This window comes from Triplophysa rosa, linkage group LG3 (assembly GCF_024868665.1).
Source record: "Triplophysa rosa linkage group LG3, Trosa_1v2, whole genome shotgun sequence".
NCBI classification, from domain to species: domain Eukaryota; kingdom Metazoa; phylum Chordata; class Actinopteri; order Cypriniformes; family Nemacheilidae; genus Triplophysa; species Triplophysa rosa.
In genome coordinates this window covers 13,034,383-13,059,047 of record NC_079892.1, presented here as the reverse complement: position 1 = coordinate 13,059,047, position 24,665 = coordinate 13,034,383, and the positions used below count along the sequence as shown (strand labels likewise).

General features: G+C 39.7%; 1 protein-coding gene across 1 annotated transcript in view; it reads left to right on the top strand.

Annotated features, from left to right (window-relative positions):
• Positions 1–24,665, top strand: part of abcc8 (ATP-binding cassette, sub-family C (CFTR/MRP), member 8) — a 73,178-nt gene that overhangs the window by 15,257 nt on the left and 33,256 nt on the right. The window contains exons 6-13 of the mRNA XM_057330521.1: positions 332–574; positions 2,200–2,388; positions 3,817–3,981; positions 4,748–4,903; positions 11,711–11,845; positions 12,070–12,232; positions 22,585–22,625; positions 22,842–22,987. Of these exons, the coding sequence (XP_057186504.1) occupies positions 332–574; positions 2,200–2,388; positions 3,817–3,981; positions 4,748–4,903; positions 11,711–11,845; positions 12,070–12,232; positions 22,585–22,625; positions 22,842–22,987 (1,238 nt within the window). The remainder of the gene's footprint in view (positions 1–331; positions 575–2,199; positions 2,389–3,816; positions 3,982–4,747; positions 4,904–11,710; positions 11,846–12,069; positions 12,233–22,584; positions 22,626–22,841; positions 22,988–24,665) is intronic.

Here is a 24,665-nt window from a genome sequence, read left to right as displayed (position 1 = left end):
GATTCACCGGAATGAATCAGCTACAAAGAGGACGGTGTGTAATAAACTAATTCATTAGAATGTATCATGGTGTCCACAGAATGAATGAATCTGAAAGCTACAAATCAAAGAAACTGAAAGTCAGCAAGTTTATCTCAAATCTGTGACATTAAAACAGTGATCATCATTGGCAAACCGTGGCTCATTTTATGAACAGTTGCTTTCACATTACTGAGAAGTTGCTTGTTCACAAAGACCATACAAATGTGAGAAGGATTTCTATTTTTTAAACTTAAACTTTTTTCCATAGTCTTGATTAGTAACATAATTGAATAAATCTGTGTTTCCACAGCGCTATGTGTGTTTCGCTCACGTCACTGAAGTCAAGCCACCGGAGGACTTACAGGACCTGGGGGTGCGTTTCCTGCAGCCGTTTGTGAACCTGCTGTCTAAAAGCACATACTGGTGGATGAACACCTTCATCACCTCAGCGCACAGACGCCCCATCGATCTGAAGGTCATTGGCAGGCTGCCCATCGCCATGAGAGCTCTTACCAACTACCTGAAGCTCCACAAGGCCTTTGAAGTCCAGAAGGTACAAGAAAAAAGATTTCTGAACACGTTTTACGTTCCACTGCACTTGATTTTCTATATAAATATGCACCAGACAAACGTGTTTGACCGTTGCCAGTGTTGTTTACGTCACTAAATAATGTGGTTTCATTTAATGTGGTCTGTAAATGATGTGAGACAAAAAGAAATGTGCACTACCTGTTTGCCTGTTCTGTGTGAATTTTGCGATGTCTTGCTTTCTGTTTGATGCTAATGATGTGAGAAATCAGCGTGCGTCTCAGTAAATGTCAGTAAATGTCTGTGAAATATTGCTTAAAATTATGCTTAGAGTGTGCACGTGTTTAATCAATACACAAGAGGACAGAAAATTTGCTTTTCTCGCTTTGAACACAGTGACATCCCGACCCATCCTGGTGTGAAGGCACTCAGCATCTCTGTGTGCTCATAGAAATAAGGAGCGTGTTGTGTGTGCGGTCACGTTTTTGTGTGTGTGGTCACTTACTGTGGCTCCAGGTAAACGGATATTGAAAGAGAGCGTGTCATGTGACCGTTCTGGCATGCGTGACATCAGTCACGTCTCGTGTTCTTTTTGAAACTGGCTGTTATAAATGCTGAAGATGATTGACATTTCAGTGTAATAGATCAGGGTTTAGGATCTGTCACACTATATGCTGTATGTCATATATAATGCTTTACTGAAGATATCAGCATAAATGAGGCAAAAATATCTATAATTCGGAATAGATTCAGAGTGACATTTCGCTAAGCTCCGGCTAAAAAACAATGCTTTCTCAAGCTTTATAGCAAATCTTATGGGAATGAATATAAGGCCAGGGTGTTTAAAAGACTCATTTTTATGCTCAGCGCATTTTACGCCCACAGCACCTGGTTTACAGTACATAAATGACAGGGCAGACAAATTTCAGAAATGTAAATTTGGATATTTAATTACATTAAATAAAATTATTGCCGCTCTTCACTGTAGAAATGTCCATTTTGGGGGGTATTTTACAGTTTTATTTCACAGAATTTTCACGTATTTTTGAAATGTGGTAAAAATGTTGGATTACAGAAATAGACAGCAAAATTAAAAGTCAGATGTAAAATAACAAGAAAAACATGTAGGGCCCTATACACTCGGCGGCCGGCGCAACGCAAGTGTTTTTTCTCATTTCAGCCCGACGCAGTTTTCATTTTCAGTTTTCCCCAAACACACCTATTACTTATTAGTACTGCGCTTTAGACCATGCGCTTAGATCGTTAAAATAGTGCCTGAAATGTTTTTTTTTCTGGGGCTGGAATATTACCGTTTTTTTTGTACCCTGTATTAGAAACAAGTCACTTGAACAGAAAAAAAGGGGAGCACTCCATATCATCACTACGATTATATATTATTGTATGCATTCTTTAAGACATATCAACACAAAATGGGGACAAAACAGAAGAAATGGCTTAACATTACATGAAAAGCAAAAGGTGATAAAAACTATAAAATTCTATTTTTGTGGACTGAAAGGAAATGGTGAGAAGGTACACCACCTAAAAATGAAACGGCAAATTCTAACCTAAAATTTGGATTTGAAAAAAGGTTGATAGACATCCGGGGTTTAAAATTCAAATTTTCTCTTTATGTCATTTTGTAATCAGAGGCCTCAAGGCTCTCATCCCCAGGGATCACGGTGGATCTGGACGGCTCTGCGGCAGGCCTTTGGAAGACCCCTCGTTCTCAGCATTACCTACCGATTCATGGCAGATCTTCTTGGCTTTGCCGGCCCCCTGTGCATCTCAGGCATCGTGCACCATCTCAGTAAAGAGAACCACACAATTCAAGCACCAGTAAGAACATTTCTGTCTTATTGACTGTAATCTTACGGATCCACACAACTGAACCATCCACAGACAAGGGCGAGAATAAGCAATCCTGTTTTTTCATTGCATAGGAAGACACTGTTTAAGACACCCTTAAAATAGGAGTTATAGCTCTTAGTCCATGTGTGTTAGCTTCGAGGCCATTTACATGCTAATGTTCTCGTAAATGTTGACAGATTCCACCGCTGGCAGGTTTTTAAATTTACAGTCTTAATAGAGCAAATATATCGATGACTCATCATTCTGTAGATTTTTGTCCAATCAGATACTATCTACAATAAAAATGGCCCTCCACCAAGGCCTGCAAGTAGCAAACATTATGGCTGAGATGGATCTAAAGACCATTTCAAATGGCATCAATATATCTGGCCAAACGTTCTGTTTCAATGTGAACTACATCAACACAAGAACTGCTTGTCAAGCCATTTTATAGTGTCTTGAAGGTCATGGGTGTGTCTTTTCGTGTAACATTTTCAGCTTGTGTTACAAAGCATTTATCGTCTTGCAGTCGTCATCAAATATAGATGAGTTGAACAGCATGCTGTCTGTTGGCCTGATAGGATCATCGCATGACATTGTAATCCATTTCACCACATGGAGACTGTGTTAGCAAGACATGAATGAAAATACAAAGAAACCTAGAACTGTTTTGTTATGCCTAGTTTGTAACACATTGAGATTAAGAATTGCATGTCATTATTTATTAATGTGAATGTAGCTGTATATGCTTTTTAAAAAAGGCCAAAGAATTTAAATACTGAAAATGTGAAAAGAATTTTGTAAAAAAAATATGTTAGATTCAGGGAAGCATTTTTATAGTAGAAATCAAGCTTCCCTTAATTAGAAAAAGGGAGACCCATTGTTCCTCGACGATCAGGCCTGTTTCTTGGTTTAATTGACTCAATTTGTTGCTCTTCTAATCTTTAATTACTTAGTATGTTAGTCTGTACTCTGAATTGTATTAGAAGTTTCTGATTGGTAACTGAAAATCCAAATAGACTCCACAAACTGGCGTCAGAAGGCAGTGTCATCTGACTCTGTGGTGTAGGAGTTAAAGCTCTGCGCTAGTTACTGAAACTTTGCAGGTTAAAATGCAATAGACAATCTACAAATAACTGTTTTTGGAATAGTTCACTCAAAAATAAAAAATCATTTATCATTTACTCACCCTCGTGTCATTCCAAACCTGTATGAATTTCTTTCTTCTGCAGAACAAAAAAGAAGATATTTTGAAAAATGTTGATAACCAAACAACACTGACCCCCCATTGACTTCCATTGTATAGACACAAAACAAACGAGGCATTACTCAAAACATCATGTTTTGTGCTTTTGTTTTATAGATAATAATCATGGTTACCGCTAACCTGTTTGTTGTCGGTTTGGTGCGTTTCAGGTGCAGCATCTTGGAATCTATTTCATCTCCTCCCGGGAGTTTCTCGCCAATGCATATGTTATAGCCGTGCTCCTGTTCTTCACTCTGCTGCTCCAGAGAACGTTCCTCCAAGCATCCTACTATGTTGCCATTGAGACTGGAATCAACCTGAGAGGAGCCATACAGGTCAACACCACAATCTGTCAATCATTTTTACCATCTGAACACTAGCCTAAACAATTGTGTTGATGAATGGATGGATAAATGGATAAACAGATACATGGACAAATCAGAGATTTGCAGACACCCAAAAAAATTCTGTCATCATTGGAAGAATGCTTGTAACCAAACAGTTCTTTGCCACCATTGACTACCATAGTAGGGAAAAAATGCTTTTATTAATTTCTTTGTTATGTTGAACCCAAAAGAAGATATTTTGATTTTGAGCACTTTTGACTACCATTGTGATTTTTCTTACTATGGTAGTCAATGGTGGCCAAGAACTGTTTAGTTTTAAGCATTCCTCCAAATATCTTTCTCGGTGTTCATCAGAACAAAGAAACGTATACAGATTTGGAACAACTCAAGGGTGAGTAAACGATGACAGAATTTTCTTTTTTGGGTGAACTGTCCCTTTAAGTTGGAGCTTGTAGGTGTCTTCTGTTATCCAGAACTTTTTTGTGTAGTTATTGAGCAAGTATATACTTGTATAGCAATTCAGTGCTTAAAACTGTCTCCCTCTGTACCTCTATTCACAATAGTAAACTTATAATTATAATTCATAATTTTGTTGTGTACGATTTTACGAGAAATGTCCGTTTAATATCATTCGACCAATGTAAAGACACAAATGCAAAGTAGCCTGCTATTTATGTATCAAACAAAGATGGCGCTAAACAGACAAAAGTAAAAAAATGTAGTTTTAAAATAACATGTTTGTTACCTCTCCCAGACCAAGATCTTCAATAAGATCATGCGCCTCTGCACCTCCAACATGTCTATGGGAGGAATGACAGTGGGGCAGATTTGCAACCTTGTCGCCATAGACACCAATCAACTCATGTGGTTTTTCTTCCTGTGCCCCAACCTGTTCGCAATGCCAGTTCAGGTAAGTATTATCCTACCTTGCGTTCCTATTCCCTACAGCACTTTCACGTGACTCGCCCCAGGGCTTCAGTGCACCTCTCAACACATACATCATGCTTCGACCTACACATGAACAGCAGATGGTGTCACAGAAGGACAATTTAGCAAGGTTGTACTCCGTAAACGCAAAGCAAGCAAGGTCATGAAAGTGACTATACTTATGTGTTTGGAAAAAACTTTGCCTTGACATTGCATTACAATAACACCAGGCATTACGAACATAAACAATGTGGGATTGGATTTCATTTTTAAGTATTTTCCTTATTTTCCTCAGGGACGCTATTATATAAATAGCAAACAGAGGTTAGCAGCAGTAAAGTTTCTGGCAGCTTGTGTCAGTCCATAGAGATTTATTAGGTGCGAAAGTCAATAGGGGATCATGCAGAGAAGATGATTGGCCCATAGCTGCATTGCCAAGAGGTTTGTGAAGGTTTCATGCCCATGCCTGGACATTAAAAGTAGGGCATACACGTTGAAACTAGTCTCACTGAAAGAAAGACAGGTGCATCTGTCCTCATGGCACAAATACATACATACAGTACTTCTGGGGTGGAAGGTGAAGTAGAAGTACCAGGTGACAAAGAGGAGCTCTGCATTGTTGTGACCCTCCTCTTTGGCACTTGCTGCTGTTACTCCGTCCCTAAAGTATATTTATGCGTGTATATATGGCAACCTTACCATCATTACACACCCCTTGCATAATAAATTATAGGTTTGAACCCTTACGGTCACTTCATCTGTTGTCTTTACTTACACAGCGATTTCATCTCTAAATATTTTTTTGACAACTGAGGAGAAATCAGGAAACTGGTTGCCTTATATTTCAAAGAAGCTTCTCGGAGTTTAGGCTACTGTAGGAAGATGTATTGAAATTATGGAAATATTGCAGATATTGATATTGCATTTAGCATATTGCTATGATTTGCAGTTACTGAATTTTTTTTCTAAATTTAAAAAAGATATTAAGAGTCAGATCAATAATAGATCAATACAAAAATGTATTTATATAATTATTTTTTGGACAAAAATGAAATTTGTTAAATGTTCTGCAGCCGTAAAACACGGCTCTTCACTTTCAAATTGCAGTGATACTTTCTCATCCTATAAATGTGTGTTGGTTATTAAGTTTTTAATAGAGATGCACCGATACTAAATTTCTCCACCGATTATTCAGAGTGATGTCTGCAGAGAACCATTCTGAAGATTAAATTGATATTTCTTAACTTTCTGATTGGTTTTAATTCATATACTGACTATTAATATTGAACATCAAACTGGTAATGTTTTTTGACATTTTCTATATACAGAGCAAAAATGAATTGCATTTTGCTGTCCTCTCTTGATTGACAGGATATATCGGCCCTGATCATCGGCTGCTTTTAAACTATCGACCAATAGCCTATTGCTTTTACCTATTATTGGCTGATATATCGGTGCATCGCTAGTTTTAAATATATTTTTATATAACTTAAATTAATAAATTGATACAACCATACAGCATTATCATATCGCATATTGAACATTGCATTATTTAGCATTGCATATTTCTACAATATCATGAATCCCTAAGGAAATACTATTAGATGTTCTCTATACAGCTGTGCATTTATTTTATTTATAGTTACATGTTTAAGTTAAATGGGCGTTTTTGTTTCATTCTGTGAAGTACTGACAATATTTCTAACAAATTCCAAATAAAATATAGCTTATTTGCAAAAAATGAAAACTGGACAAATTCACCAAAATAACAAAAAGATGCAATGTTTGCAGATCTTGAATATTGCAAAGAAACTTTCGTTTTTAGCAACACCACACTAAAGTTTTTATATGTTTTTAAGAAGAGTTTGAAAAAATATATAAAATGGAATAAGCCTGATTTTTAATCACAACTTTCTTGTGTCTTTGACATTGCTGTTGTGTTACTTTATGTCATTCCTGAGGTTTGTTTTTGTTGGAATTTAACAAACAATAGAATGCACTGACTCGATACACGTAGAAATGCTGAGAAACGGCAAATTTGTAATGGCTGGTTATTTTGTTCCAGAGCTCTGTTTAAGATACCTATTCATAGTCACATATTTGTCTTAGTTTCCAAGACATGATGCACCAATTGGAATCCTAGCAAAAGGGAAAAAAGGGGCAAAATACGTCAGATCCACTCAGTATCCCTCACACATCTACTGCTTTCAAACAATGTTCTCCTGAGGTTAGACTGAGGACATGTCAGATATCTTCAAAAGATCAATTTTAATCCGTGTATAATACTTTTTTTGTATTGGAAAGCCTAGTCACGTCAAATAGAGTGTCACTTGTCAAAAATCTGTCCCGTCAATGAGGCTCTTGAATGATGCCTGAAGTGTTTTCATTTAAATAGAAAGCCCTGACATTTAACAAGCCCACTAATTAAGCCATCAAACTGCCCTTGAAACAATGAGAGTCCTAGCAGGCTTTTATTAAAAATAAAAGAACTGCCAGTCACTTCACTTCATAGGCTAGCATAGTTTGCTGATAGATTAACATTTAACAAAGACAGAACAAACCCACTTAACTTCTAAACTGATATCACAAGAAGGTCTACCCTGACTACGCAAACATTTAATGGGTAGTCTTATATAGCGACGTTATGATGTATTTTATCATTTCTCATATTTGAACAGCTGGTACAGTGCTCGCTAGTGCCACAATCAGGAAGACTGCAAAGTCACTATAACTACGTTCAGTGTGGCACGTGCAGTTAACTGCTCCCAGGGTTGCCTGTGGTTGCCTTTGCGCAAACCTTGATTAGTTCCGTAAGGCTCCTTACTTTTTGTTCGATATTGAAGATTCCCATTGTTGTCTTATTGACTTGTATTAATCATCATAGGTCTCTCCTTCCATTATTGAGTGCTATCAGTGTGATTTGAAATCCATCTAGGATTTGGGCTGTAGAACAGTAAAATTATCGCTTTTGGAACAGAGAATAAATCAATGGGGTAGCATATAGGTGTTAAACGATCTATGGTTACTACTTTAGCTACTTAATATCCTAATGATTGTTGGCATAAAAGAAAAATCAATACTTTTGACGCATACAATGTACTGTATTGTTGGCTATCACTACAAATATACCCGTTATTCTGTAGAATTTAAGGAATGCATAGATAACTGGCTTGAAACCAATGGGATTTTCGATGAGAACAAATCCAGTCTAGTCAGATGAAGTTGTACATTCTATTACATATCCCAGCACATATTGTGTTCATTAATGTGTGTGGTTTCTAAAGAGAACAAGAAATACCACAAAGAAGTATTCAGTACATGGATAACTCAAAAGACAAATTAGATATCTAAAGAATATCAAATGTACACAACAAACTTACATAAATAATGGAACAGGCAAACAAATAAATCTTCCAATTAAGAAGATTTATTTGTTAATCTTATTAATCTTAACATAACTTGCATAATCATACACAGGAACCCAAAGGAAAAACACCATAGTCCTCTACATTTTCCACCAAACAAATTGAGAAGACTATGGGCACAGGTGCCACTAATAAAGTCTGTGAGCACGTCCTGATTGGCTCTAGATCAGTGGTCACCAACCTTTTTGAGCCTAAGATCCCCGATGTCAGAATTGTTGAAAGGCAAGATCTACCATTCAAAAAGTTGAAAATAAAAACAGCCCAGATTGAACCTCCTGCTTGAGGCCTTTTATTTAGTCTATAATTGTGGGTCTATTTGAATTACCTGAAATTCTTTGTTCCACTTTTCAGATGCAACTCATGTAGAGTTGCCACTTTCAGTGTGCCATAATGAGGTGAAAAACACCAATTTAAACACCAGTTCAAGGACTTTAATTCATACATGACAGCTTGACATTAAAACGAGGTTTAGAATAAGTTTAACAAGACCCTAATTATTTAGGTATTTACTGTATAAAGATTTGTTCTTTATGATGCATTTATTTAGTTTACTTTTATTCAGTAAATACATCATATAGATAGAGATAAATGTTATAAATAGGCCCTAATAATAACAACAACGTTAATTATTTATTTTAAATCATTTATCTATTTACTTTTACCCGTCTAATAATGTCTTGGTAATAAGTATCTGTTTCATAAAATAGCTAAAGGTAGTAGTATGGAATGGGCTATCATATTAGGCTAATTGAAAACATAAATAGGATATCAGCAGGAGATGTAATCTCCCGCATGAGATAGTACTGGTGCAGTTTACCATCACTGACAGACCCGCGGATCATTCACTATTACAACTTTGTGAATAGACCGATGTTGTCTTTCAGACAAACTCAACATTAAAATGTGCCGCTTTCTCACCATATCCCGTTGCTCACACTCGTAAGTTACATTCGCTGAAGACAGAGAGCCGCGAATCCAGATACGCGGACAGTATGAAACCGCAGCGCTTGCTTGCGCATCCAGTGTAAAAGCACAAAAACGCCAACGAACAAGTGACATTTTTATGTCATATGAATAAACTGTTTTTAAGCGTAATGCACCGCAACAGTATAGTGACCTCCAAATGACAGTTACGCCAGTGCATGCGTGAGTCTCATTTTGCGTTTGATCACTGACCACCGACATTAGAAACACTGAAGAGCGATCACGCGCAGTCGCGCATCACAATGAAATGTGGTTAATGATAACGGTCGCATTAAAAACTCACGCAGGCCAGGGAATCATTATTTATACAGCCATGAAAAGATTAATGCAGAACTTAAAAACATGCAACCACTGAATGAAGAGAAAGAGAGATGCGCTTGCAAAACTGGACATTGATCAGGCATAATATATTTGTGAATATATATATTCGGGGATCGACAAGTAACGTCTCAAAGATTGACCAGTCGATCGCGATCGACGGGTTGGCGACCACTGCTCTAGATTATGTGGGCTGAGCAAAGTGCTACCAAGCTTGGCAGTAGCACAAACGCCACAACTTCTGAACAGCCGCCCCCAAATTTGTTCTATCACAAATTTGCAATACATCAGATAGAATCAGGTAAAGCTGGAAGAGGAATTAGGTGAGCAACAGGCCTTGTGTACCTTTTATCCTTCACTTGGACATCTGCAACCCTACAACGGCCATCCTTACTGGGGTGGAGCGAAATTACTTTACCCACTGGCCATAGAGATCGAGGGAGTTGATAATCAAGGATTAGAACAACAGTATCAAGTTGAAGTTTAGGAGGATCAGTGCACTATTTCCATCTAGGCTGTAGAGAGGGAAGATACTTTCTAATAAAATGGGCCCAAAAGTGGTCAGAGAGAATTTGTAACTCTCTAGTTCCTCCAATGAAATTGGTACCTCTGTCAGAAAACAGCTCAAATGGTTTACCTCTACGAGCTAAAAAATGTCTTAGCGCCATCAAGAAGGAATCTGTATTCATGTGATTGAGTAAATCCAAGTGCACACACCGAGTGGTCAGACATTTAAAGATTACCCACCCATCTCTTCTCAGTACGCCTACCAATCCTCACAATATAGGGTCCAAAACAGTACATGCCAGTAGAATGGAATGCAAAGCGAAGGTGAACTGGAGAAAGATCTGCCATCCGAGGAATAAGAGGATGAGCATGAGATTGCTGACATTTAGGACACTTATGCTGATGCTTTCGTACCACCTCACGACCCTTCAAAATCCAATACCGCCTCCTTAACTCGGCAAAAAGCCTTTCCAACCCAGGGTGTTGTAACTGATCATCACAATCCTTAATAATGAGCTTAGTAATAGGATAGACAGGATCTAAGACAACTGGATGAATGGCATCAAGGGGTAGATCAGTACTCTGCCATAACCTTCCCCCAACTCGGATGAGTCCTGAGGCTGAATCTAACTCTGGAGCAAGAGAGAGTAAATGGCTTGAAGAAAATAAGGGCTTTTGGTTCTGAAGGCAGGCTAAATCGTTCCCAAAGAAATCCACCTGGGCTTGTCTTAAGATGGCCATTTCAGCAGCAGGGTAGTTTTCTGCTGATGGAGGGTTAGCCGCCCAATGTAAAGAGGCACCAGTGCAGTCAAGAAGGCCCTGAAATGTAGCAAACTGATTGGGATCAGGAACAGAGGTTCTTGGGCCAATGGATACAGCACCACAAAAACTAGGCTTACACAACTCTACAGAGTCATCAAACTGATTTATAGCAGGACTAACAAGCCACAGATCAGATGATTGAAGCAGGAAGGCAGGCCCTTGGTTCCACCTACAAGGTCTAGAAAGTTCAGACAACAACTTCCCTCTAGTAAGGTCATCCGCTGGGTTATTCTGAGAATCCACATAATGCCATTCCTGGTCTTCAGTGAGCTCCTGAATCTCAGCAACTCTGGTTCCAATGAAAACTTTATAACGACAGCAATCAGAGAGAAGCCAATAGAGAACAACAGTAGAATCAGTCCAAAGAGTAATCTTTCTGAACTTGACGGCGGGGACGTTTATTCTGAGGTGCTGAAGACATAGAGGGACTAGACAAGCTTGGCAGTAGCACAAACACCACAACTTCTGAACACCCGTGCTACTTATGACTAGTTTTGTGGTCCAGGGTCACAGATTGTCCCATTGAATTAGAGAATCTGCATAAGAAGTTTTACATTTACAGACGATTTACACAGAAATTTGTTCTGTTTTATTTCACGAGTAAACTGCATAGCTTTTGCGCCCCTAGTGGAACCAGTTGAAACTGCAATAACCTTTACTTTGTCCTAGTGCAAAAATACCAGATAAAATATAAAACAATATTGAAATGAAGTCAAGATTCCTCTCTATTCTAGATCATAGTCGGAATCATCCTCCTTTACTACCTCCTGGGAATAAGTGCCTTGATAGGGGCCACGGTCATCACCCTCCTGGCTCCTGTGCAGTACTTTGTGGCAACCAAGCTATCGGAAACACAGAAAAGCACACTTGTGAGTATTTAACATTCTCTGCTTAATGACAAGAAAAGCTCATATCTCAATAGCTGGCAGTCAAACGCAAATATATATTTCACTCAAACACGGCTGATATTTGTGCAGTAAAGCCATAGCTTGTCAATACATCGATCAAAGGTTGTGTTTACATTGCTGAAATAAGCCCCAACACATTATAAATCCATAGTATTGTTTTTGTGTGAAATTAATGTGGCATTCAGGATTATTCCAGCGAGCGTCTGAGGAAGACCAATGAATTGCTGCGGGGAATCAAACTATTGAAGCTGTACGCCTGGGAGAACATCTTCTGTTCAAGTGTGGAGGAGATCCGGGGAAAGGAGCTGACCAGCCTACAGACCTTCGCTCTCTACACTTCCATATCCAGTAAGAACTGTCGGCATGAGCAATGATTTAAGATATAAGAATAAAACCGAAATGGAGGGTAGATTTAGCTTGGTCTCAGTATTTGACACCACATCTACAGACCCTTAAACAGTACATAAAAGCAAAACTAAGGGCCCTATCGTACACTCGGCGCAATGTGGCACAAGGCGCAGCGCAAGTGTTTTTGCTAGTTTCAGCCCGACGCAGTTCTCATTTTCCTGTCCTGTGGCATGTAGTTTAAATAGCAAATGCATTTGCGCTCATTTGTGCGCCCATGGGAGTGCTGGTCTAAAAAAGAGGTGTTTTCAGGCGCATTGTTGGCGCGTTGCTATTTTGAGGAACTGAAAATAGACTGCGCCATAGACCAACTCAAACCTGGTCTAAAGTCAATGGCACAATATTTTTTATTTAATTTAAAGAGCGTGTTACTAGAAAATGCGCCTCTGGGCAGGTCAGATGTGTTTCCTCTCTGGAGAAGCATCCAGACTTTGCTCTTGGATATTCCGCTGTCTAAATAGCAAATCCGCCATGGCGCGAGTGCAACTGGCTCTTAAAGGGAATGAGAGATGAGACTCTGATTGGTTTACTGCACGTTACGCCCAAAAAACACCCATTACTCATTAAGAGAATTGGGACAACCCGTTTAGACCATGCGCCCGGGCGTGCCGACCTTTTCCCGTTGGCCCTAAATGTGATTGGTTGCTTTCCAAGTCAGTCAGAAGGCTCTTCCTGTCCGAGTGGGAGGTTCTTGGAGAGATGAAAAAAGCATTAGATCTTTGGTCGCTATTAGATGTCTGGCTGAACAAGACTAGATTATTTCAAGTCATAAAGAAATCATTATATGTTCTTTTGTTACCTCAAAAGCTGCTGTTTTCACGGTGTTGTTTTCTCAAGTGCTCTGATTTAAATCAAGGTTACAAAGTCTTTCATCTGTGCTGAACAATTTCTTCTTTGATCACTTTTTGCTTCAGTTTTTTCAACACTAGCAAGTATTGGGTTACTCAGTAGGAGCCAATTCTGCACACAGAGATGCGATGAGCCATCGGATTCATGTATCCGCTTTGTTTATATCAGTGATTTCTTTCCCACTGAGATTTCTCCAGAGGTGAATTTTGGTCCCTTTTAAAAGACGAAATGGATACAATACACATCCAGTTTTCGCTTATGAAGTCACCTTATTCAAACTTCAACTGACTAGTCTTAGAAGTTAGTCATCTATTTTTTTCTTCAAGACTGGTCATGACTTCAAGTCAGTTACATAAAAAAGTAGATTGGTCTAATTGAAATCTGAAAAGTAAAACTGATTAGTCCTAACTAATTGCAAGTCAGTGAGACCAGTTTTTAAGACGCAGTCCTAACTCAGCGGCTAAGTTTATGCAACTGGTCGCATTTTGTGTCGGCTAAAAAATGTTTGACCTTATTTCTCCAAGGTTGCGACTCTTCTGAGTGGCTTCATAATGTATAGGATGAAGCTTCTTCATTGACTTGTTGATTGATGCCACTTATGCTGTAAATTAAGTTTATTTAACAAAGTTTGAAAGGACCATGATGATGTAATCCAATCATTGCGAGAGGTGGTCTGTATATATAGCCAGCCTTCATCTCCGTCCAGTGTGTCACGATTGTTTTCTTTAGTTTTGTTCTCTCAGTTTCAGTGTCATTGGTTCAATTATTATTTCCCATCTGTATCCTTGGTTACTCATTAGTTTCACCTGTGTCTTGTTTAGTTTCACCTGTGTCTAGTTTAGTTCCCTGTGTATTTATATTCCCCTTCTGCTCACGTTTGGTTGTCAGGTCTACTTGTTGTATATGTTTAGTTTGGTGCTGACACTGTTGGTCTGTAGTATACCTGTGGATTACTTACCTTGTGTTCATGTGGACATTCAATAAATGGTGTAACACAGTAAATGTGGTGTGACTCGTCTCGGACCCAGTAGGAGTGTGACACAGTGAAAGTTTTTGCAGCATCCCTTTGCCACCCCATTGTCTCAATTTTGATGGTCCCTATCTCCGTCAAGGAGGGAGCTCAGTCAAGCTCTGAGCCCTCCCTCAGACACCACACTACAATGATAAATACTGTATACCTTCATGATGTGCACACCCCATAAAGTGATAGTTCACAAAAAATTATAATTCTGTAATCATTTACTCACCCTCTTGTCATTTTAAACCTTTATGGCTTTCTTTTTTTGCGCAGAACACAAAAGAATGTTGTTAACTGGCACCCATTGACTTGCATTGGTTTTGTGTCCATATGATAGAAGTGAACGGGTGCAGCTGCTTTTTGGTTACCAACTTACTTCTAAATATCTTCTTTTGCATTTTGCAGAAGAGTCTTTCAGGTTTGAAATGCCAAGATGGTGAGTAAATGATGACTGAATTGGCAACTATCACTTTAACAGTGGTCCTGAATGGTCAGTGTCCGGAAGTTTCAGTCCTACTCAAACACACCTGAACAGTCTTCAGGATTACACAAAAATGACAAAAAGATATGTTGCATTTAGGATTGAAACTAAACTCTCCAGGACAGCATCCCGACAGAACCAGGTGTCATTAAATTTGTCCACCACAATACTAAACAGGGTCCAATTTTGTTGTGTAACAGTCTTGAGAAACTTTTCCATGATTTTCTATTGTAATGCTTCTCCACACCTGAAGGGGGAAATAGGGTGAGTCTTGGGAGGTCTGTTCCTTTAAAAAAGGTCATGTGAGACTGTTTATGGAGGTGCAAAGCAAGGCTGTGAGTGTTTGCTAGGCTCAGCTTTATGTTATTATTAACCCCATTATGAGGAGCCTCTTTGGTTCTACAGCTCATAGTAAGTTGTATATATATTTTGTGCTGTTTGTACCTGTCAGTATTGTGAGTTGTATATTCTTATTTACGTTTTGTATATTTGTTTAGGGGTTTCATTGTTAGCCTCATTAATATAACAACTGGACTATAATTTCTTCACCATCGATCACATTGATTCTTTACTGGATTATGCTTTTTCTTTCACATTACTACATATTGGATTTCTACACTACGGATTGGTGAACTGTTAAACTCAATTGTGCTTTATTGTCGGAATCATGAACTCTTGGTTTGGTTTCAAACTTATGTCTGGAAGGAACTTATCTTTGTACGGTTGGGTTATCCACTGTTAATCTTGAATACACTTGGCTCTACTCTCGGATGAATGGATCCCCCTTATTTATTTCATTGTTTATATATTTGACTAAAATAGATACGTTACATATTAATGGCACCCGAACAGGGACCATTCTGGTGAAAGGGTATGAGCAAGATACATTTGATGATTGTTATTGCAAATGTGAGATTCATTTATTTTGGGTAACCTGCTAGATATAATTATTTACCTTCCTTTGAGTGTTAAATCATGGACGCATCTTCTTGGGAAGTTGATGTGGGTACAGACCCAGACCTCATGGCTAAACCTTTTATGACTCACCGTGAACCACTGCGAGAAATAATACAATCCTTTGATAGTTTGTATTTTGAAGGTGAAGGAGAAGCAGCAGTGAGGGAAGAGGAGGATGATCTAAGTGATTTACCACCACTTCTACCGATAGAAGAGGATGATGAATGTCTTATGAGTCTCGCCATTGCGACCAAGGTATGAGAATGGACAAGATGGAGAAGGATAATGTGGAGTGTGTGAGACGAGTGGAGCAAGGCATACAAAGTCAACTTTGGCATCATGACCATTGTCTTAAAACCATAAAAGGACAGGTTCTAGAGATGTTTAAACAGGCGACAATTCGAGCACAAGTAATTGATCATAGTCATAAGGAGCCTGCAGAGGAAATTGAAAGGCGGTGTTGTCATTTGAAGCAAAGTCTTGGAGAACAGATGCAAGATCTAGGTAAAGCTATGCTGGATTGTTTTAAGAGGAGAGATGATCAGCTTAAGTCAATGATCTGTTCAGCTCCAAATGCTGTTTCTAGTCCCAAAGCCCAACAAACATTTGTAACCTCATTCCCGGGTGGTCAGGTAACTTCTGTGTCACATGCAATTCCAGCTGTAGAGATAGACTTCCCCATATTCGGACGCGCAGAGGGTGAAGATCCCATTACTTTCCTGGAAAGATGTGATGAATATCTAGCTGTACGACCTATGGGAGATGGTGAGATATTGGCAACACTTCCAACGGTACTGCTAAAGACTGGTGGATGGCGGAGAAAATCTGCATAAAAACCTGGAGCCAATTCAGAGCTGTATTTTTACATTCCTTTCTACCCGATGACCACGAAGTAGAGGCTGAGAGGAAAATGAGAGAGAGGAGGCAAGGGATGAATGAAACCATATGAACATTTGTTTACCAATATCGAGCTCTGTGTCTGAGAGTAAGACCAGCGATGACAGAAAGAGAAATACTTCAAGTAACACTAAGGAACTGTAATCCTCGACTCGCCAGAGTTCTCAGGGCCACAGTCACCACCTTTGATGATTTGGTACGAGTTGGAACTTTGGTAGAACGGGATATGGCAGAGGAGAGAACCTATTGGAAGCAACGTAATGTAGTTCAAGATGACAGAAAAGGAGGACCAGATAGAGCAGGTAAAGGCAAAGGTGGAAGCTATAACATTGCTATGCTAAAAGGGAGCAATATCAAGTTGTTAACCTTTCCTGTAGTGCTGCAGAAACACTTGTGCGATGCTGTCATAGATACTGGTAGTTCATATTCTCTTATGCAAGAATCTGTGTGAGGACATGGGGAGATGGAGAAACTTGGACATCCAGCCGAGGATTGTCGTTTGCCCTTGCCAATGGCCAGTTACAGCAAGCATTAGGAGAGGTTGCTTGGGAAGTTACCCTTCAGGATAAGATATACCCGGTGCGACTTTTCATCATGAGGGATCAAGAGCTGACATTCCTTTTATCCTTGGCCTTGATTTCCTGGTGACAAGTGGCCTAAACCTTGATTTCAGCCGCTTTTCCTACTCGTTACCTGGACAAAATAAGCCACCCCAGTTATTTTCTTGTCATCATCATCCTGCCAGCATTAACATTCATTGTGCAGTACCAATTAAACAAGTGTCACAGACTACCATAACTAGTATTAAGGATTTAGTGAGTCAGGCAGATGTCTCACGTACCGAGAAGATGCAACTAGAAGGACTTTTATTAAATTGGCCTACTGTTTGCACTGATGAGATAGGTCAAACATCTATTATTAAACATCAGATTGTGACAGATGACCCCATTCCGATACAGAAAAGACCGTTTCCTGTACCAATTAACAAGCAGAAGTTCATTGATGAGGAGATTGAGATAATGCTGAGCAAGAGCATCATATGACCGTCTATATCCCCATGGGCAGCACCAGTCGTATTAGTACCAAAGAAATATGGGAGTGTTCGCTTCTGTGTGGACTACCGGTCCTTGAATGCCAAAACCCTGTTAGATGGATTCCCTATGGCTCAAATACAGGACATTTTAGAATCGATGTATGGAGCCTCAGTATTCAGCACGATAGATCTACGAAGCGGATATTGGCAAGTCATGATGGATGACTGCAGCATCCAAAAGACTGCTTTTATCACCAGGAATAACCAATATGAGTTCATTCGTCTCCCTTTTGGATTGAAAAACGCAGAAGCTACTTTTCAAAGGCTGATGAACAGAATGTTGAAAGCTTTGATTGGCAAGTGTTGCTTTGTATACATCGATGACATTGTTGTATATTCCAAGGATGTCCAACAGCATCTCCAAGATCTCATGGCTGTGTTCTGTGAAGTGGAAGCAGGTGGCGTGACACTGAACCTTCAGAAATGTAACCTCTTTAAAAGTCATTAACCTTTTTAGGACACGTGATATCCGAAGAAGGGATTAAGACAGAGGAGTCCAAAGTGGGAGCTATAAAGAACTTACCAACCCCAAGGAATTTGAAAGAAGTTCAACGTTTCCTTGGCCTGGTGGGCTGGTATCATCGATTCATTGCTAGTTTTTCTGAGATTGCTGCTCCTTTACATGCTCTGAAATGGCAGGATACCTTATGGAATTGGACAAATGAGTGCCAAAAGGCTTTTGAGAAACTTAAGAATGCTTTGCAGAAGGTTCCAGTTCTTGTGCCGCCAGACCCTAGCAGACCGTTTAAGGTACAGACCGATGCCAGCAACCTTGGGTTGGGGGCTGTCCTGACTCAAGAATCAGATCAAGGGGAACATGTCATTGCGTACGCCTCCCGACTACTTCATGGAGCTGAGATAGCATATTCTGTACCTGAGAAGGAATGTCTCGCTGTGGTTTGGGCAGTGGAAAAATGGCAGAAGTGTCTGGAAGGAAGACAATTCCAAGTTCTTACCGACCATGCAGCTCTTGCCTGGGTGTTCAACCATCCTTGACCTACCTCAAAGCTCTTGAGATGGGCCATCCGACTTCAAAGCCTCGACTTTACTGTACAGTACAGAAAGGGACAGTCCAACGTTTCTCCCGACACATTGTCACCTGCCATGCCTGGGGTAGAATACAATCCCCAAATACAAAAAAAATACAATTGCAATATGTGGGTGAGGACCTACCTGTGGACTGGGAAGAACTGGGAAAATCTCAAAAAGATGATCAGGCTTTGAAGGATCTATGGGAAAAGGCAAAACATCCCCCACAACCATTATTTGTTCCTATGTATTCCAGATTCTTTAAAAGGTAGCAACCTGCATGTGGTTATTCCTACAGATCTTTGTCAGAAATTCCTTGAATTTGCTCATGACAATCCATTGAGTGGGCATATGGGACATATGAAGACCCTACGGCGGTTGCTCAATGTTGTGTACTGGCCAGAAATTCGACGAGATGTCTGTAATCACTGCAAGCAATGTCAGGTTTGCCAACAATATAAGCCACGAATTTCTAAGCTCTCTGGACTGTTGCAATCTACACCGATCAAGGAGCCTGGACATATGTTAGGTCTGGACCTCATGGGACCTTTTCCAAGAAGCTCTAAATTGAATGAGTACCTGTTGGTGATTGTGGACTACTGTAGTAGATTGGTGAACTGTTAAACTCTGTCTCAATTGTGCTTTATTGTCGGACTCATGAACTCTTGGTTTGGTTTCAAACTTATGTCTGGACTGAAATGCACAAAGTGATGATGTTGTTAAGAATTTATCTTTGTATGGTTGGGTTAACCACTGATAATCTTGAATACACTTGGCTCTACTCTCAGATGAATGGATCCCCCTTATTTATTTCATTGTTTATATATGTGACTAAAATAGATGCATTACAGTTGAATGTTCACAGTTCACCACAAGGTAAAACATCTCTCTGAGAGGCAATCAGTGTAAGAAGATGCCACAACATGACCCAGCAATCACAGGAATTGCAGTTATATTTTCAAAATAGTTTACTGCTGAGTACTGTGATGGCAATGTCTCCAGCTCACATTGACTCCAGAAACCAATCATACTGATGCCTGAGGAGACCTATCCCTGCTTTCGCCAAACTGCTCTGTGAAGCTTCAGTCGTGGGTTGAAGTTGTGAAGTCATTTCAGGTGCCAGGAAATGTCGATATCTGATGGCTATTATGGGAAATGTGTGCAATTTCAACGAATCAATTTATCTGAACCAGCAGGGATGTGCTGTAGGGAAACAATTGTTTTTGGGTTAAGGGCTGCAGCAAAAAAAGAGAAATTTCAAAACAAAGACAGTTCAGCAGTAGCATGTGGTGGTTAGTGCTCAGGAATGGTTTTGTCAATCTAATGCAAAAAAAATCTGTAAAAAAAGAGATTTGTAGTTATTTGAAAAGACAGTAGGGGCTTAAGCCAACCGATGCTAAATTACACCTGAACAGACCTTCATGAGTTATAAATGTGGTCTTTTCTGTCCTCATATATGCATAATATGTGTGAATTTGTGATGATGATATTGTCAGTCAAATCGATGTACCCATTAAATAATTGCAATTGACAGCCGGCTGATTATTTAATGGGTTCACTGGGATCCAATCAGCCACGGCACTTTAATAGATTGAAGCTCAGACTGAAGTTTCTACAGTAATGTCAGCAGCCAGTCAAATTCTGCAGATATAGCATCCCAGAGAAATCAGCAAAACTTCACTTGCATGTGCAGGATGGTGCGATTTTTCAATTGAGTTCCTTACACAGCCGAATGTAAACTCAGTCAACTGTAACAGTTCTAGCACAGACCCAGTGCTCAGTGTAACTAGTTACTAAGTAATTGGTTACTTTTATTTATTACTTTTCCCTTGAAAAAGTTAAGTAAGGGATTACTCTTATTTTTCCTGTAATTTAATTACACTTACTTCTGATGTAATTGAATGTTATGAAGGAAGGGCAGGAGTCAGATGCAGGGTCACAAAAACTTTATTTCAACCAAAAATAGGATCAACACAAAAACTGGCTCAAAAAAGGAAAACTAGGGACAGGGCTCAAGCACTCGGCCGGGAAGAGATAAGGGGAGAGGCCAAAAAATAATAAAATAATATCCCTGGATTAACTGGACAGAGTTTGCGTAATCCTGAGAGGCCGTTGCCAAAACCCCGAAAGGAGATTCTAGACAGGTTCCGTGAAAACAACCCCGAAGGGAGAGTCCTGGATAAGCTCTATGAAAACACTCGAAGGGAGAGTTGTAGACAAATCCCGTGCAAACAACCCCTAAGGGAGAATCTTAGACGAGTCCCGTGAAACCAACTCCGAAGAGAGAATCTTTGACGAGCTCCATGAGAACACCCCGAAGGGAGAGTCTTAGACGAGTTCCGTGAACGCAACTCCGAAGAGAGAATCCTAGACAAGCTCCACTTGGGACGGCCACGAGAGGAGAGAAGAATCCTCCGCGAGAGTCTGAGTGCCTCCAGTAAAGGGACAAACAGTCATCCCCAAAGCGAGGAGATGGGGAGAACGGGAGTCTCAATGCACCTAGGGGAATTCCTCCGAACAGCCAGCCAGATGGAGAACTGGTTTCACCTAGACAGCAATCTGAGTGGACAGGGGAACACCAAGCAGGGTGCAAAGAGCTCTGGAGCCTGGACAGACAAGAACGATTAAATACTTCGACAAGTCTAGATTAAACAACAAGACTGGATAAGTAACTAGACACAAAGTCAACGGGTAAGCAACACTAACGGACTGACATGGAACAAAGGAACACGGGGAATTAAATAGCGTGAGAAGAGATGGCGGGAGTGGAAACCAGTGTGACGATTAGCGGGAGTGAAGTCCGGTGTGAGGTGATGAGAGGATAACGAGAGGGGCGGGGCACACACACGCGGACTCCGAGCACATGGAGAGCTGTCAAAACAACCCCCCCATGTGCTCGACAAACCAACAAACAAGACAAGCAGGTGATCAGACCTGGGACCTGACATTGAACTAATTACATCACTAATTGTTTGATTGAAATCAAAATGATAAGTCTAACTTTAAAATGTATGCTTTAATGTATCCTTCTCACATTTGTATACTTTGATCAGTTAATAAGGATAATTTATTTAGTTATTTATTATTTATTTGAATGAATTAAATAAGCCGTTTCAATGTTTATCCTAAAATCAATACTAATCAAGGTTGATATAGGATATAGAAAGTATTTAGTAATAAGTAATTAAATACTTTTTGGAGAGAGTAATTTGTACAGTAATCTAATTACACAATTGAATATATAATTAGTAACTAGTAATTAATTACTTTTTCAGAGTAACTTACCCAACACTGCACAGACCATTAGAGAGAATCATGTGGTGTATAAACAAATCTGTGCATTTGTTCCCTCTGGAGAAGTTTTGTTTTTTACAATCACAATAATTTTGGAAGAATATGTGCTCTCAAAACTGAAGGAGCAGGTGCATGAGTTGTAAGAAAATTTTATGGAGTGTAAAAGGACCTCTGAGCTTTGATTCTAAGGGAATGGAGAAATAGATCATGCTTACTGGAGTATGGCAAGTCAGGTCTCATGATACAAGGAAATCATTCTTGATGTTCGTGTCCATGTTTTAATGAAATTGCTGGCTCACCTGGGCACTGGAGAAATGGTAGTAGTGGTGTAATTCAAGTTCATATGTCCTCACTACTTAGTGCATAGTAGACATAGACATTCAAGGAAGCATACACACAGTAAACACTTTTGCTATTACTGCTTATGCTTTTTTTCAAATGTTTGGTCTGTGTACAAATGCGTCAAACATATACGTATTTGGCTGTTGGATCATGTCTTGCTGTTTATTTTCAGCATCATACAGGAGGTGAATTACATATTTAAATACATCTTTTGCATGTTCTCTTCTACATTTGGGACAGTTGCTAGATGCTCAAACGACAGCAACATTATGAATAAAATATTAAATCTTCATTGTAAACATATTTAACTAATTTAGCTTTTTTTGTCTTCACAGTATTTATGAACACAGCCATTCCCATTGCTGCAGTACTCACTGTAAGTATACAACAACTCTTCTGTTCTTTATTGGCTTTTGGTCTACTTATCCTGTTTAAACTTAATTTTATTAGGACATAAATGGCCCTCAGCAATTTTATCGTACTTCTTTCCGAAGATTTCAATACAGTCCTAATACTCAAGTAGACGCAACAGTCAATGCAGGAGTAGATGAAATAGATGCATGAAAGATGCTCATTGGTTTGTTTGTTTCAGACTTTTGTGGCTCATGTGCACCTGTCTGATGATGCAGACCTGTCCCCAGCTGTAGCCTTTGCCTCTCTCTCACTCTTTCATATCCTGGTTAACCCTCTGTTCCTGCTGTCCAGTGTCGTGCGCTCCACCGTCAAAGCCCTGGTCAGGTCAGTTAAACCACAAAGCCTTTGCTACACTGCAAGAACATATGTAAGCTGTTTACATGCATTGTCCTAACCAAGATGAAACCTGTGATGGATGACCAACTTTAAACCCTTTTATGGGCTGTAATTCTGTTAACAGGTGCCCATGTGTAGCAACTAACATTTAGAATTGGTTCCAGTAGTTGGACCAAAGATAATAAATAAATGTGCCACTGCCATGTGAATAGGAAGGGAATGCATTGCTCAACATGGCCACTCTAGCAAAGGAAGTCCCTACTTCTGGTAAAAAGAGCCAATCATCAGTCGGTAAAAACTAAACATTTTTTGGGGCGGGGCCCTCTTGAGGTGCTTGCCAGCCTGTGTGCGGTAACTTAAGCAATCAAAAGTTATGGTACAATTCATGTTGGGGTTGCATCTGTAACTGTCTTCCCCCATTCAAGTAGATAGTTAGACCACAGTCCTATGACGTAAATAGCTGAGGTGATGCAAACATGTCATGACTCTGCCTCGTCATGTCATGTCTTTCTTGGTCTAGTGGCAGGATCATGACAGAGCCTCATGTTTTGTGTGGAGAGAGGCATGTTATTGTTGGTTCTGACATAACATGCGCTCTCTCTGGTCTATTCTTTGGCCCCGCCCCTCTCGTTTCCTCGTTTAGCCTTCCATTAGTGTTTCATTCCCAACACCTGTCCCTTGTTAATTATCCGTTGTTAGTCTCCCTATTTAATGCCCTTGTGTTTGCTGTCCTGTGCTCGTTCGTTTTGCTTACATGTCTTGTTTGCCTTGCCTCGTTCTTCACCTTGCTGTCTAACCCATTGGATTACCTTGCCCCGTTGAACTGTTTTACCTTGTCTGTTGTCTACGTTGCGTTATAGCTGTTATTTAGTTTTTGTTCTTGTTTATTACCGTAAGTCTTAGTTTATTCTGTTCCATTGTTTTATCCCCTCGAGGGAAGTGTTTTTCTGTTTTGTCATTTAGTCCTGTCCTTGTTTTACCCCATCGTGGGTTTTTGTTTTATTCGTAATTAAAGTCTTGTTTCTATACCACCGCTGCCTGCACTTGGGTTCTTTCCCTGAAAGTCACGACAAAACATGGCTGCCGAGTGGTATGACCTCCACAGAGATTGTCTGGGAGATGGAAGGGTCTGTAAAACTTACAATAGAGGGTATGCATTGACGTCACTTTCCCACGTGAACTTGCACACGGGACACACCCCCTTGAGTGGCGGGACACGTCCCCTAGAGTGGCAAAACACTCATCAGCTGCTTTCAATGGGAGGAACAAAGAAAACGGGACTAAAATACCCAATTATTTGCTGAAATTAAAAGCAGTCAGACTAGACTGTGATCCTTACGACAGACATTGGAATCAGGTGTCCTTGGACACTGAAATGTTGCGCGGAATTGCATTTCCTGATATTTATTTTGTACAAGATTTACATTGTTCTTCTAAATGTTTATGGTGTTGACAATACGTTAATGTAATGTTAAAAGAAATAAAACGCTGGGGAAACTTTACATTTACGCAACATATAAAGGTGTAGAAAGTAGGTAGGTAACACTATTATGATATGGTTTAACAAAAACAATTTACCTGAGTCTGAGATTAAATGGCAAGCAAACATCCAGGTTTCCGTATTCCATTTGTTTCAGCAAATTGCAGTGATTCATTATTTTTTTCT